The sequence below is a fragment of the Ascochyta rabiei genome, chromosome 13, assembly GCF_004011695.2.
Source record: "Ascochyta rabiei chromosome 13, complete sequence".
Classification (NCBI taxonomy): Eukaryota; Fungi; Ascomycota; class Dothideomycetes; order Pleosporales; family Didymellaceae; genus Ascochyta; species Ascochyta rabiei.
This window is the reverse complement of record NC_082417.1, coordinates 1,295,277-1,306,800: the sequence shown is the minus strand read 5'-3', so window position 1 is coordinate 1,306,800 and position 11,524 is coordinate 1,295,277. Positions and strand designations below refer to the sequence as shown.

The following is an 11,524-nucleotide window of genomic DNA, read 5'->3' as shown; positions in this document are numbered from 1 at the left end:
CAATCTTTGCTATTCAATGGAGTTAACGCCATCATCGCTTTTGCCGGCTCGTCTGTATGCATCCTCGCCATAGACCGAATCGAACTGCGACCACTTGAGATCTATGGAGCGGGTGTCATGTGTGTCACATTCATGATCAACGCCATTCTGATTTTAACAGTTTCCGGCATCGGCAACCAGTTATGGGGCTCATTGGGCCTTTGTTGCTTTGACATGGGTATTCAGTTTTGTCTTTTTCGTCACATCGGGGCCATTATCGTGGGCGATCCCGGCCGGGCTGTTCGGAACGGCGCTGCGCATGAAAGGTGTAAGTGTCGGCGCGATGACGAGTTTTGCATTCAACACTATGATAGGACAGGTCACACCCATCGCGATCAGTGCCATCGGATGGAGATTCCACGTGATCTTCATTGCTTGCGATTTTTCAAATGGAATAGTCTTCTGGGCGGTCTTGCCAGAAACCAAAGGACTCAGCCTGGAAGACATGGATGAAATGTTCTACAAGAGTCCGGCTTTCTTTCCCAGCAGTAAATGAGTGCCCCGCTCCCACATGGACGAAGATTCTCACGGGATAACAAATGGCAAAGACCGTGTGGATGGAGTGGTCAGAACGAACTCTGAGGCCACTAAGGTAGAGCACATTGAAGGCGGTGCTTGACTTCAAGTCTGCGATCTAGATTTTCAAGACCATAGTAAGTAAAGAAGATAGTACTGAAGTCGCAGTTGTGCCTTTGCTTTTATGTTACGTTGGTTTAAAAAGACGCCTTGCTGCTATTGAATAATTCCTACTACTGGTCATCAAAACATTTAGTATATTCATCTTGAGTTCAATAGAGGGTAAAGAGCAGTAATGAATTCTGAAAGTAATCGTCTATCTACAATAGGCTGAACATCTTATTTACACAGGCGAACAATGTAGCTCTAGTGGGTACCTGCAGTAACATCCTCGAGGAACGCGATGAACTCTTTGAGAGTGTACTCCTTGTCAGCTGCATTCGAAGAAACGTCCGAACCTGAGGGTGTGGCAGCTTCAGGCGTGGTCGACGGGGAAGGAACAAATGGGGTGGCAGAGGCGGTGCCATTAGCAACCTTGAACGCGGCAATTTTCTCGGCTGCGTGCTCGGCGACAACCATGATGATAGCCTGGGTGTTGCCAGTAGGCAGGTCGGGGTGGATGGAAGCGTCAACGACGAATAGGTTGTCAGTGCCGTAGACCTTGGTGTCGGTGTCTACAACGCTAGTGCCGTTGCTGCGTCCATCATCAATACCCATCTTGGTGGTACCGACCCAATGGTCACCAGAGATCAAGTCGTTGGCGAGGATGGATTCAGGCGTGCCGACTAGAGTCATGGTCGCATCAACAGTGCTGTTACCCTGGCTGGTAATGTCGATCCACCACTGGATGAAGCCAGAGAGAGCCTCCTTGTCAGCGGGGTCGGCCAACCAAGGTTTCACACTGAGGACAGTGTTGCCACTAGCTGTGATACCAAGCTCACCAGTGGAGGAACTTCCGTGTGTGAGGAAGCTCTTGATCGTGACGGTGTCATCCTTCATGGAGCTAACGGTTCCCTGAAGGAAGCGCTCCTTACCATCAGTACCGTTCACGGATGTCCACAGGTGCATCCTCTGCGCAGCCTGGGTCAAAATACCGGAGCCTTTGTAGTAGAGGTCTACATCGGATTCAACAGGGTTGGATGCAATGTCATCATACTTGTAGGCAGTGTAGTTTGCGGCAGTTTTGAACTGCAGAGGAGCCTGGGCGTGATCCTTGAGGCCGTGGCCCACGGGAAGGTCAATCCAATCGGCTTCGTCGGGGAGCTGAACACCAGTAGTACCACCCTGGACGATCTTCAGAGCATCAGACTTGCCAATTCCAGAGTTCCATAGGATCCTAGGGGTTGAAAGAGCTCCACTAGCGAGGACAACCTTGCCACCTTGTTTCAGGTTGATAATTTGCTGGCTGCCATCTGCAAGCTCAACGAGAACACCAGTGACACTGCTGCCTGTGCGCTTAACCTGGATAACCTTAGTCTCGAGCTTGAGGGTGAAGTTCTCAAGGTCCTGGGCGAAGGGCATGTAGGTCCTGGCAGGACCAGCACGGAGATTGTTGGTGATAGACCATGCTGGGCGAGAGTAAACCATGCGCTTCTCGTTGGGGGTCTTGATGGAGTCGAGCTCGGTCCAGCCTTGTTCGCCTAGGTAGGAAGACACAGTGGTGTAAGCCATGTCATCGTAGTGCTTTCCGTCAGCCGAAGGCTGAGTAGTGCCAGGGTTCCGGGAGTACAAACGATCTGCAGCTTCACTCACGTCATTCCAGGACCAGCCAGCAGGCCAGTTCTTGAAATCGCGCTCAGGAGGGCGAATGAAGTTCTCCCCGTTGATAGAGCTTGAGCCTCCAAGAAGACATCCAGCCATGGAGGCGGTGTCACTACATATCTTAGTACCAGGGATGGCAGACAAGCTGCTTCCAAGAGCTGGGACATCATATTGCGTCAATGTGTTGTTCCATTCCAAACCCTCGGAAGATCCCAGGGCGACGGTGTTGGCGGGACCACGCTCGACCAGAAGGACGCTTAGGCCAGCCTCAGCAATACGCTCAGCCGCGATGATACCAGCAGGACCACCTCCAGCGACAATAACATCGTAGGTTGAGTTCGAAATCGTGGGCACAACACTCGTGCCGTTACCGGTGGGCGGAGTGACGGGAGCAGTGCCATTACCGGTAGCCGCGGAGGCCCACGAAGCCCAGGTCTCGAAACTTGCTGACTGAGCAGCGGAGGCCTTCTGGCCGTACAGGCCAAAACCAGCATCGTGATAGGGAAGTGCACTGCCAGGATCAGAGGGAGTGGTAGGGTTTGAGGACGAGAGCGCCCATCCGAGCACAGGGTTCTCATCAGTCTTTGTGAAAGTTGTGGTACCGCCGACGATGCAACCCTTGCAGAGGAAGGTGTAGGAGAAGTGAGTGCTGTTGACAAAGGTTCCGTTCGCGATGGGCAATGCGCTGACCGCAGTGGCATCGTAGACAGGCGGGTTAGCATATGCGCCCGCGATACGGAAGGTGCTGACGACCTCCTCGCCGTTGGCCCAAGCCACGAGCAAGAGATGGTTCAGCATGCCTCCGCCAAGCGAAACAGCTCCCCATGCTCCTGTCTTGCTGATCGGTACAACAAGCTGGGCGATCAAGTCCGTATCAATTGTCTCAGGGAGAGCAATAGCGACGGTGTAGTTGCCATTGGCATTGAGTAGTTGGAAATCAATGCCGGTGTTTGGATCGGTGTATGCGACAGGGGTGGTCGATGCTGCGGTCACCGTGTGGAAGAGCCCAAGAAGGGCCACCGCCGAACCTACGATTGTAGAACGCATGTTGGTGTAGTCGTAGAACGGTCCGATGCGAGATTTACAAAGCTGTCGAAAAAGAAGGACTGAATCTGACGGAGCTCAGCTCTGTCGTGAAGAATGAAGAAATATGTAAATGAATGTAAAGCCTCAGGCCAGGCAAACGAACGACTGCACCAGACTTGCGGTGATGTGAATGGAATTGATGCGACTCAAAGAAGGAAATACTCCATGTGTTGAGCGGCAGCCTCGAAATATATACATCACTTCTCTTTGAAGCGCAAACAACCTCATCTGCGTATGATTCCTATGATAGATTGCCAACGGCCATGTTGCTGCAATTCCCGCACTGTCCTGAGAATTTCGGAGCATTCTATCTGACGCCGACTAGCGCGTTGACGTTCCTCCGTGTAGAGTTTTGCGTATCTTCTCCACACCACAAACTACCGTGCGAGCATGCATCAGCGAGCTTATGAGCACGTTATTAATTCGTGCGTGAACTCATTACTGCAAATCGGAAATGAAGGCCTCCACGGGGGGCTCTCAAGACATGATCCTTCGTCGTTTGCACCTAATGTTTTGTTTCGTTGTGTTTCGTGCTGTCGTTGCGTCGGGCCTAGGGCCGAATGGAGCAAGAGGAGCGTTGACGTGATGTTCGGGGTGGCTGGCCCTCGTGGTGGCCCTGGTGGGAGACCGAAACCTCGGAAGCGAGGACCGGTGGCAACGGGGATTGGCGGAAGATCTTGGGAGTGTCCACTGTTGCATTGCCCCTGCTGTCAATGCCACACAGCCTCAAACAACACAAGGGGGAGGATAAGAACAGCGACGCTCCTGATTCGCTCGTCCTCCTGAAAGGATGCAGAGGAAAGGCCCGTCATCTCTCGGCGAAACGGCCCCGCAGCTTGAGGCTCAAGCGAAGAGCCCTGACACCGCACGGTTCAGGCGTCTACGCCGAGGTCTGGCCAAGCCATCGCCATCATGTCAGTGTGATGCGCAACCATATTGCACGAGAGGGATTTGTGCCAAGATAGGCAGCTTGTCCGTCCAGATTTGGTGTGGAGCTGAGACTTATCCAGATCATCGAGCGCCACGAACACGAGTGGAACAGCAGACGAGCCTGAGCGCTGTTCGTAAATCCAAGGGTTTCCCTGAAGATATTCTGGACAGCCTTTGTGAGAACATTCCAGCTATTTTCAAGGTAAGAGCGGACTGGAAATGAGAAGCTTACAAGAGCGGAGGCTGCGCACCCTGGACTTTGGAATTTCGAACTAAGACTTTGAGGTGATCGAGTTAATCAATTAGCTTCTCCGGCAGACTCTATACAAGAAAGGCTGAGACGACACTGCAGGGTTGATTTTTATGTGATGGAGTATATTGCACCAGGGAGCCGCCGACAAGCCACGTCTGTGCACTACACAACTCTCCTTGTTACTGTCAGGCCGAGAGGCGCCGGCATGTGGCACAGCGTCCACCTCTGACTTGGTGTTGGCAATAAGTACTGTTCTGGCATTGTTACTTTTTTGGGATGCCCGGCATGGCGGGCAGAGCCGTGTCCTGACAGTTACCACTGTATACGCAACTTCTAAGATGGACCATTGAAACTTTACGGTTGCTAGAAGGTACTTTAGAAGTACAGATCACTTTATGAGAAGTTCTGGCTGTGCGTTGTTATATGCGGAAGCGTGAACGTCAAATGGCTCGTCAGCGGCTCTCAGGTGCAATACAATAAAACCGAGCAGTCAACAGGGAATGAAGTATTGATATTTACTGTACAGCAGAGACTACTTGATGGTAGGCTCTCCCTATTACAATGTACCGGTAACACGGAACTGCCCGCAGTTACCATTACTAATAACGTATCCATCTGCACCAGTATCGATAGCCTGGGAGCTCACAACAAACGGTGGCGGGTTTGCGCTACAATCCGCACCGGCAGTGATCAGGTGACAGCTGCCGACAGAAAAGAAGGCGAAAGACGAGCAGGCTGAGCTCAGAGCACAGTTCTGACAACACACCTGGGCAGAAGTCGCAGTGACAGTCGTAATGGCGCCAAAGGCATAGAAGGACACGAACGACTTGGTGCCAGCGCGCGACTTGATGTTGTTGTCCTGACACTGCGGAAAGTAGGCCGAGGGACTTGGTGCCGCGACAATTGTGGAGACGGTCTCGGTTCCAGTTGTAGTGGTAGAAACGGTGTTCGTTGCAACAACAGTTGTAGAGACGGTCTCAGTCAGCGTGGCACTGGCTGGTGTCTGGGGGACAGTCTGTGTGGAGACCACAGTAGTTGTCTGTTTGACCGCGGACGTGGGTGCGGCAATGGTCGTGATGTCTGTGGTGGTAGATTTGACGATGTTGACAACTTGTTTGACGACAACACAGTTTACGCTGGACGGATACATCTCGGGTGCATTCTGGGGGGTTTTCGTGTTAGCACCGACAGAGCAGAGAGGAGCATCTCGGGCAACAACAGGGCAAAAGGAGTGAAAGCAAGTGAAACTTCACGGCGTGCCGCACCGCCAGCAGCAGCGATGAAGGCGGCAGAGCTGGCAAGAGGAACAAAATTGGTATTCGTGCTGAGCGTCACCGTAGCGGTGGTTGTCGAAGTGGTGGTGAGTGTTGCAACAGTAGACACAGTCATTGTGGTGTCAACAGTGTTTTTAGAGGTCTGGGTAAGAGAGGTTATGAATGTGTCTGTGTCTTGGCTTGCTGTGACTGTGGCAGTACTCAAGGTTGTTACAACTGCAGTTTTCGTAGGTTTCGTTGTGACGGTAACACAGCTGGTGACCTTCAAAGGGACATTGGCCAAGATACTACGGGTTTGTCAGATTTGTCCTGATCTGCACCTCTTCCAGTGCACTCACGTCTTAGTGGTATATATAGTCTTGACGTTTCCCTTGGTGGATGCAAGTTTTGTCTGGCACAGCGGCTGGCCGAAGAGGACTGCTGCTGTTGTTGTGGTGCAAGTAGAGATGACGCAAATATGAAAGCAGCTTTCATGATGGAAGAGACGAGGTACCGACAATGAAATAAGTGCGAGACTGAATTGAAAAGGTCTATGATAGAGGAATGCATTCATACTTACATCAGGTTCAACACATGTCCCGATAGCGGGCGTACGCTCCCGCGAAGATCAGCACAAGCACACCCCTTCCGCTGCCGAAAAGACTTCGCCGCACGACCAATGGCGCTTTTGTTTTTGTTTTTTCTGAGCAACGAGATCCTGGCCAACGGATGGCGCCGTTCCGGCATCTGGGTTCTGTAAGATGTGGTTGTCGTGGTCCATCTCTTTTGGGACGTCCTATAAGCTCTGCGGACGGTACTCAGCTTCATTTCGGTTTGACTGAGAGCCAGCGTTGTCAGAAAGAGATCATGTGTGGTGAAGATGGCCATAGCTTCGTCCGCAATAAGACAGCATTTGAGCCCGCTAAGAGGTATGTAGCCTCGCGTGTCCTTGTGAAGGCGGGTGTTGTGGGGAGATCATTGAGATTGGGGCCCAGATTGCTGCTTGCCCCTGTACCGCGTCAGTAGGACCATCACCCATCGAAGGCACTCTTACCTCTCTGGGCTTTGTGGCTGACAGCTCAGAGCGGTCAATAGACTTAACAAAGTTCTCCTTCTACTCAGGAGCCAAGTACAGTTTGCTACATTTCTTGAGTTACAACCCATTTACTGAAGTGATGGAACAAAATGCGAACACTGAATGATCAATTTGCACAACGATGTTGCAGAACGTGAATGCCAGTTTCTTACACGCTTCAAAGACATGTAAAGAACTATCCCCAGATTTTATGCCGTGGCATGGTTCAGACCTGTGATGGACAGCCTAGGTCTTCAGCATCAGGCGTGCGGTGATCATTGCGCTGCGATTTTCGGCGATCCACCAAGCGGAACCCCCTATCCCCGGTGAAGAGCATTGGCAAGCTGCTATGGTCAGAAGATCTACCGATCAGCAAGAGCAGTTGAAGTGTTGTCGATAGCAAGGCTGTTCGACGAGACGTCTCTGCGTTAGTGTCGCGTGGCTTGATGTCCTCAGCTGAAGGTGACGCCGAGCCGCGCGGCTCCGCTGTCAACAATCAAGGGCGTGTGGACGCTCAAGCCAAAAAGAATTCACAGTGCAGAGAAGATCTCTAGCTGGCTGATGAAGCAATGACATTGAGATCTGAGTCAAGTTCGGGCAGAAGATCTGATCAACAAGACATATCATAACACGATGTCTATGCCTTAGGGCAGGGTCCCGCTATAAGCAGCGAACCCATCTCCATATCCACCCAGACAGGAACGGCGGACACTCTCGTCGAATGGAACCCAGCTGTCCATCCCGAATCTTCTCAGCAACTCAATGGATCTCCCGTTCTCAACTATCGTACTTGCTAATACTCGTCCAGGCTGATCAGCTGGCCATTCCTGTTTCGGTGCCAGACATCGGAAGGTCTGTAAGAAGCTGTTGTAGTTGAATTTGTGCGCAAACCCAAAGAGGCGCTCGTCCTTGACATCCTCAAAGGTAAGAGCCGCAAGATGTAGCTTTGCAATGTCCTCCACGTCGACCTGCCACTGTGGACTATCGTCTCGCAATTTGGACACGAAATCTTCTTTGAAAGGGTGATCGAATACATCGCGAACCCAGCGCGCAGTGCTGCCAGTACCTGGGATACTGAGCGGTTGCAGAATGATACCCGAAGTGTAGTTTGGAAGCACAGTGTTGAGCGTGAAATCCGGTTCGTGGCTGCGCATGAAGTCCCAGGCGGCACGCTCGCAGGCAACCTTTGAAGCAGCGTACACAGCATATGCACGATCGGATGTATATGGTGGAGGCGCCCAAGCCTCCTGCAGGATATCATCGTTCCATGAGCCTGAATCCACATGCCTGACTTCCCCAATTAAAGGTCTTGTCGCTGCATTGCTGCTGGATGTGTATACAAACCTCTTGACAGACGTTTCGGACCGAGCTTGCTGCAAAATCGATTTTAGGCCAGCGACACACCCATTGATGACTACGTTAGGATCTGGGCTGAAGCTCAAATCAGATGCCACATGAGCAACTCCTTCGCAGCCTGCCAGATGGCCTTCGAATGCATCAGGCAATTTCATGTCTGCGATAATAACGGGCTCAAATAGTTCAGCCGCGTTGGGATGGCGCTCCTGGGTAGATGTTGCGCATTGTCTGCGCCTCCTGCTCACTTCGCACTGCGCCTCGAACTTTGAACCCAGCTCGAAGGAGGTGATCGGCGACATGTGAACCGATCAGACCGCTGGTTCCTGTGACGAACACTCGACTTCCTCGAGAGATGACAGCCATTGTGGTTGTTGGTTGAGGTTGTGATTGGGAGGAGTATACAGATTGAGATGAACCCCGCCACGTGTACGCTACCACGGGCAGTACCGTATCCGCTCCGAACCAATCAACAATAATTTAAGCCTTTGTTTGGTTTGCTTGAGGATTTTCAGCCACAGGCAATTGTTTGGTGATCATCACGCTCGTGCTAGTCAAATTTGGTGAATTGTTGGATTGAATTGATGGAGAAGGGCTAGGTAGCTAGTGCAAGCCTCAGCCGAATCTTATTCGCACGGTATCACGTGACTGTCCCGGGTAGGCCAACGTGCAGAGCTAGAGGGTTTCGTTCACTGCTGCCACCCTCGCTGGCTACATTGTCTTAGCGGCAGCCCCTTAGACAGTATTGTGTCCTGCTGGAGGCCCTTGACGGAAATGTTACTAGTTTTGGAAGTTAGAAGAAGCTCTGAATCCTCATTGCATCTTTTCAAGCTGCAGGGAACCTGAATATTTGCATTTGAATATCTGCTGTATTGTTAAGACTTGTGTCGCGCAATCACGTGTGCTGGAAGTGTATTGAACGCCAGTAGGCCAACTGTGTTGCCTGGAGCTTAGTCCGAACGCCAGCCCACACCAAGCTGCGACTCAGAAAGACTCTCATGATAAGTCGTGCATGCGCCATCTCGAACATTAAAATACCGTCAGATGACGAGACCTTTCAAATGCTTATCTCAGTCGAAATACCGTCAACTTGGGCAGCACCATTGTCACCTTGAAAACGCCCGTCAATAGCCCCAGCCCCCGAAAAGCACCACCTCTCGAGCCGAGACGGATAGACATCAGGTCAATCGAGGAATGTGGAACAGAGGGTACCGTACGCCGCTTCACAGATATTCTACACGTCCGGTACGAACGGGAGTCTGATTCGACCCCATCTGAAGTCGAGTTTACTCCGTTGAACACAAGTCCACATGAAGCACGCCTGCTCAGACTATATCCTACCGATGACGTTACCGAACATGTCCGTTGCGATTTCAAGACATTTGCACTGACAAACATGCCCTTGTTTGTCGCCATCGAGAATGCAAGAGGATACCGGAAGTTCCTAGAGCTTGTGGAAGTAGAAGGTCGAGCTCTCTTCATTTCCTGTGCTTTGGAACGCTTTCTCCGATACTTGCGAACCAAAATCAAAACACCAACGCGCCTCTGGGTTCGATATGCTTGTGTGATACAGGTTGATCCTCAGAAGCAAGAAGCGTACTGGACACGAAAATACAGCGGCAAAATGTATGCCATGGCCTCTCAAGTATTTGACATGCACCAGATCAATAATCGTCTCATCGAGAATGGCTCTTTTGAAAGAATTATCGACTTACGGTTTGCTGAATGGAAGAAAGGGTGGTGACAACTACATGAAGACAGACCGGTTAGCAGCGCTGTGCGCTGCTCTGTACAGGTTTCTGACTAGAGAATACTTTCGACGAGCTTGAATATTGCAGGTAACCCAAAACCCAAGACAATTACTCTAGCTCCACTACTACGCGCACAGGAGGTAGTCGGGGCGTCAAACCCAATCATCATCGCGGATAGGGACTGAGCACACACTTCAAAGATATCGATATGGCGGCTTACCATCTCTATGACATGCTGAGGCGCGATTCCTCCTAGCCGTACAAATGCAAGTTACAGACACATATGTTGAGAAAATCTATATAGACATGCTAGCTTATCCTCGCATAGTCTTTTACTTCCGATACGTGTTGAGTGGTGATGGAGACAACCCCTTGCCTTTCTACACACCCAAGCCCAATTCACCTGGGTTTCTGGAAAGGCTGGTTTTTGTTAGAAATTTCGAGTGCACTGATCCCATGGACAACATACTCGCTCTCTGGAGCAATCCTCGAGACAAGACCGGCTTGGGTTTTACACCAGGATATGTTCAACCTTACGATGAATCTTAGGCAGACTTTGCTAAGGCCTGGATTGTTCAACATCAAGCACTCGACATATTTGGTGCAGTGGAAACGACACGGGATAACCGCGATTTCTACAACAGTGCCACGTCTTGGTGTCCAAACTGGAACCTGGATGCAACAGCGAGCTGTTTGGTGCGGAAGGACTATATACCGAAAAGATTCGTGTCTGCCGTTCAGTATCAAGATGGCAAGCTGTATCGTACAGACAGTCACTCAACAGACTATTTCTTCAACGAGACCCCGCAGACTCCAGTCGACACTGGGTCTACACGTTGTGACCCCGATGCAAATTGGCAGTTCCGGTGTTTCATCGCTACATTCGAATCGAACCACCAGCATCTTGGATTACGGCATATGAATATCCCGTTCGCGCTGCTTGGGCCATGCTTCATGGTGATAGCATCACCGCGTGGCCGCCAGCTGCTGAGAGTGGATGTGAGCCCGGCAATCATCACGGAAACGTGCGCAACGAGCCATGGCATCTAAAACCTCTAATTCTGTCCCAACGCCAAGACATCGCTATCCAGGACTTGAGCTTCCACTACGAGAAGATGCACGCATTGATGATGCGTTCTTTCCGATTGGTGCCCATGGATCCTGTTGGGGTGCCAATTTCGACCCCTTGTCAGTCCGGGAACTGGCAATGATGAGCATTATGGAGTCCTTAACGGATGAGCCCGACTGGCATGTTAAGATAAATGACGAGAATGTTGTTTCGAAGTGGCGCACGGGAGCCCTCAGTATTCCAAACAAACACTGGTGGGGTCTGGCTACTGGCGCGAAACGACAGCATTGGGAGGCAGACGGCTACGTTAACCTCTACCCCGAAAGAGTAGACGGTTGGATCAAAGTACCAGATGGTATCATGTCTGAAGATGCTTTTGATTTTGTAGGTTGGGTGCATCGCAGACTAAGGACTAGCCGACGGTATACAGTGTTTTCA

At 51.2% G+C, this 11,524-nt stretch overlaps 4 protein-coding genes across 4 annotated transcripts, besides 3 other annotated features; 1 reads left to right on the top strand and 3 right to left on the bottom strand.

Moving 5' to 3' along the window:
* Positions 1-921: 921 nt before the first annotated feature.
* Positions 922-3,363, bottom strand: EKO05_0007937 (Cellobiose dehydrogenase (acceptor); the record flags this gene model as incomplete). The annotated part of the gene is made up of 1 exon (XM_038946321.1): positions 922-3,363. One exon carries the CDS (start codon positions 3,361-3,363, stop codon positions 922-924), a length of 2,442 nt encoding a protein of 813 aa, XP_038796923.1.
* Positions 3,364-4,787: 1,424 nt separating this feature from the next.
* Positions 4,788-4,892: a dispersed repeat.
* A 249-nt stretch (positions 4,893-5,141) lies between these two features.
* EKO05_0007936 (uncharacterized protein) lies at positions 5,142-5,735 on the bottom strand (the record flags this gene model as incomplete). The annotated part of the gene is made up of 1 exon (XM_038941155.2): positions 5,142-5,735. One exon carries the CDS (start codon positions 5,733-5,735, stop codon positions 5,142-5,144), a length of 594 nt encoding a protein of 197 aa, XP_038796924.2.
* A 287-nt stretch (positions 5,736-6,022) lies between these two features.
* Positions 6,023-6,053: a tandem repeat.
* A 1,504-nt stretch (positions 6,054-7,557) lies between these two features.
* EKO05_0007935 (uncharacterized protein) lies at positions 7,558-8,568 on the bottom strand (the record flags this gene model as incomplete). Its single annotated transcript, XM_038946322.1, has 1 exon — positions 7,558-8,568. The coding sequence occupies one exon, from the start codon at positions 8,566-8,568 to the stop codon at positions 7,558-7,560; it is 1,011 nt and encodes a 336-aa protein (XP_038796925.1).
* Positions 8,569-8,630: 62 nt separating this feature from the next.
* Positions 8,631-8,681: a tandem repeat.
* A 779-nt stretch (positions 8,682-9,460) lies between these two features.
* On the top strand, positions 9,461-10,010 carry EKO05_0007934 (uncharacterized protein; the record flags this gene model as incomplete). Its single annotated transcript, XM_059637160.1, has 2 exons — positions 9,461-9,479; positions 9,547-10,010. 2 exons carry the CDS (start codon positions 9,461-9,463, stop codon positions 10,008-10,010), a joined length of 483 nt encoding a protein of 160 aa, XP_059493143.1.
* Between the last annotated feature and the right edge of the window lie 1,514 nt (positions 10,011-11,524).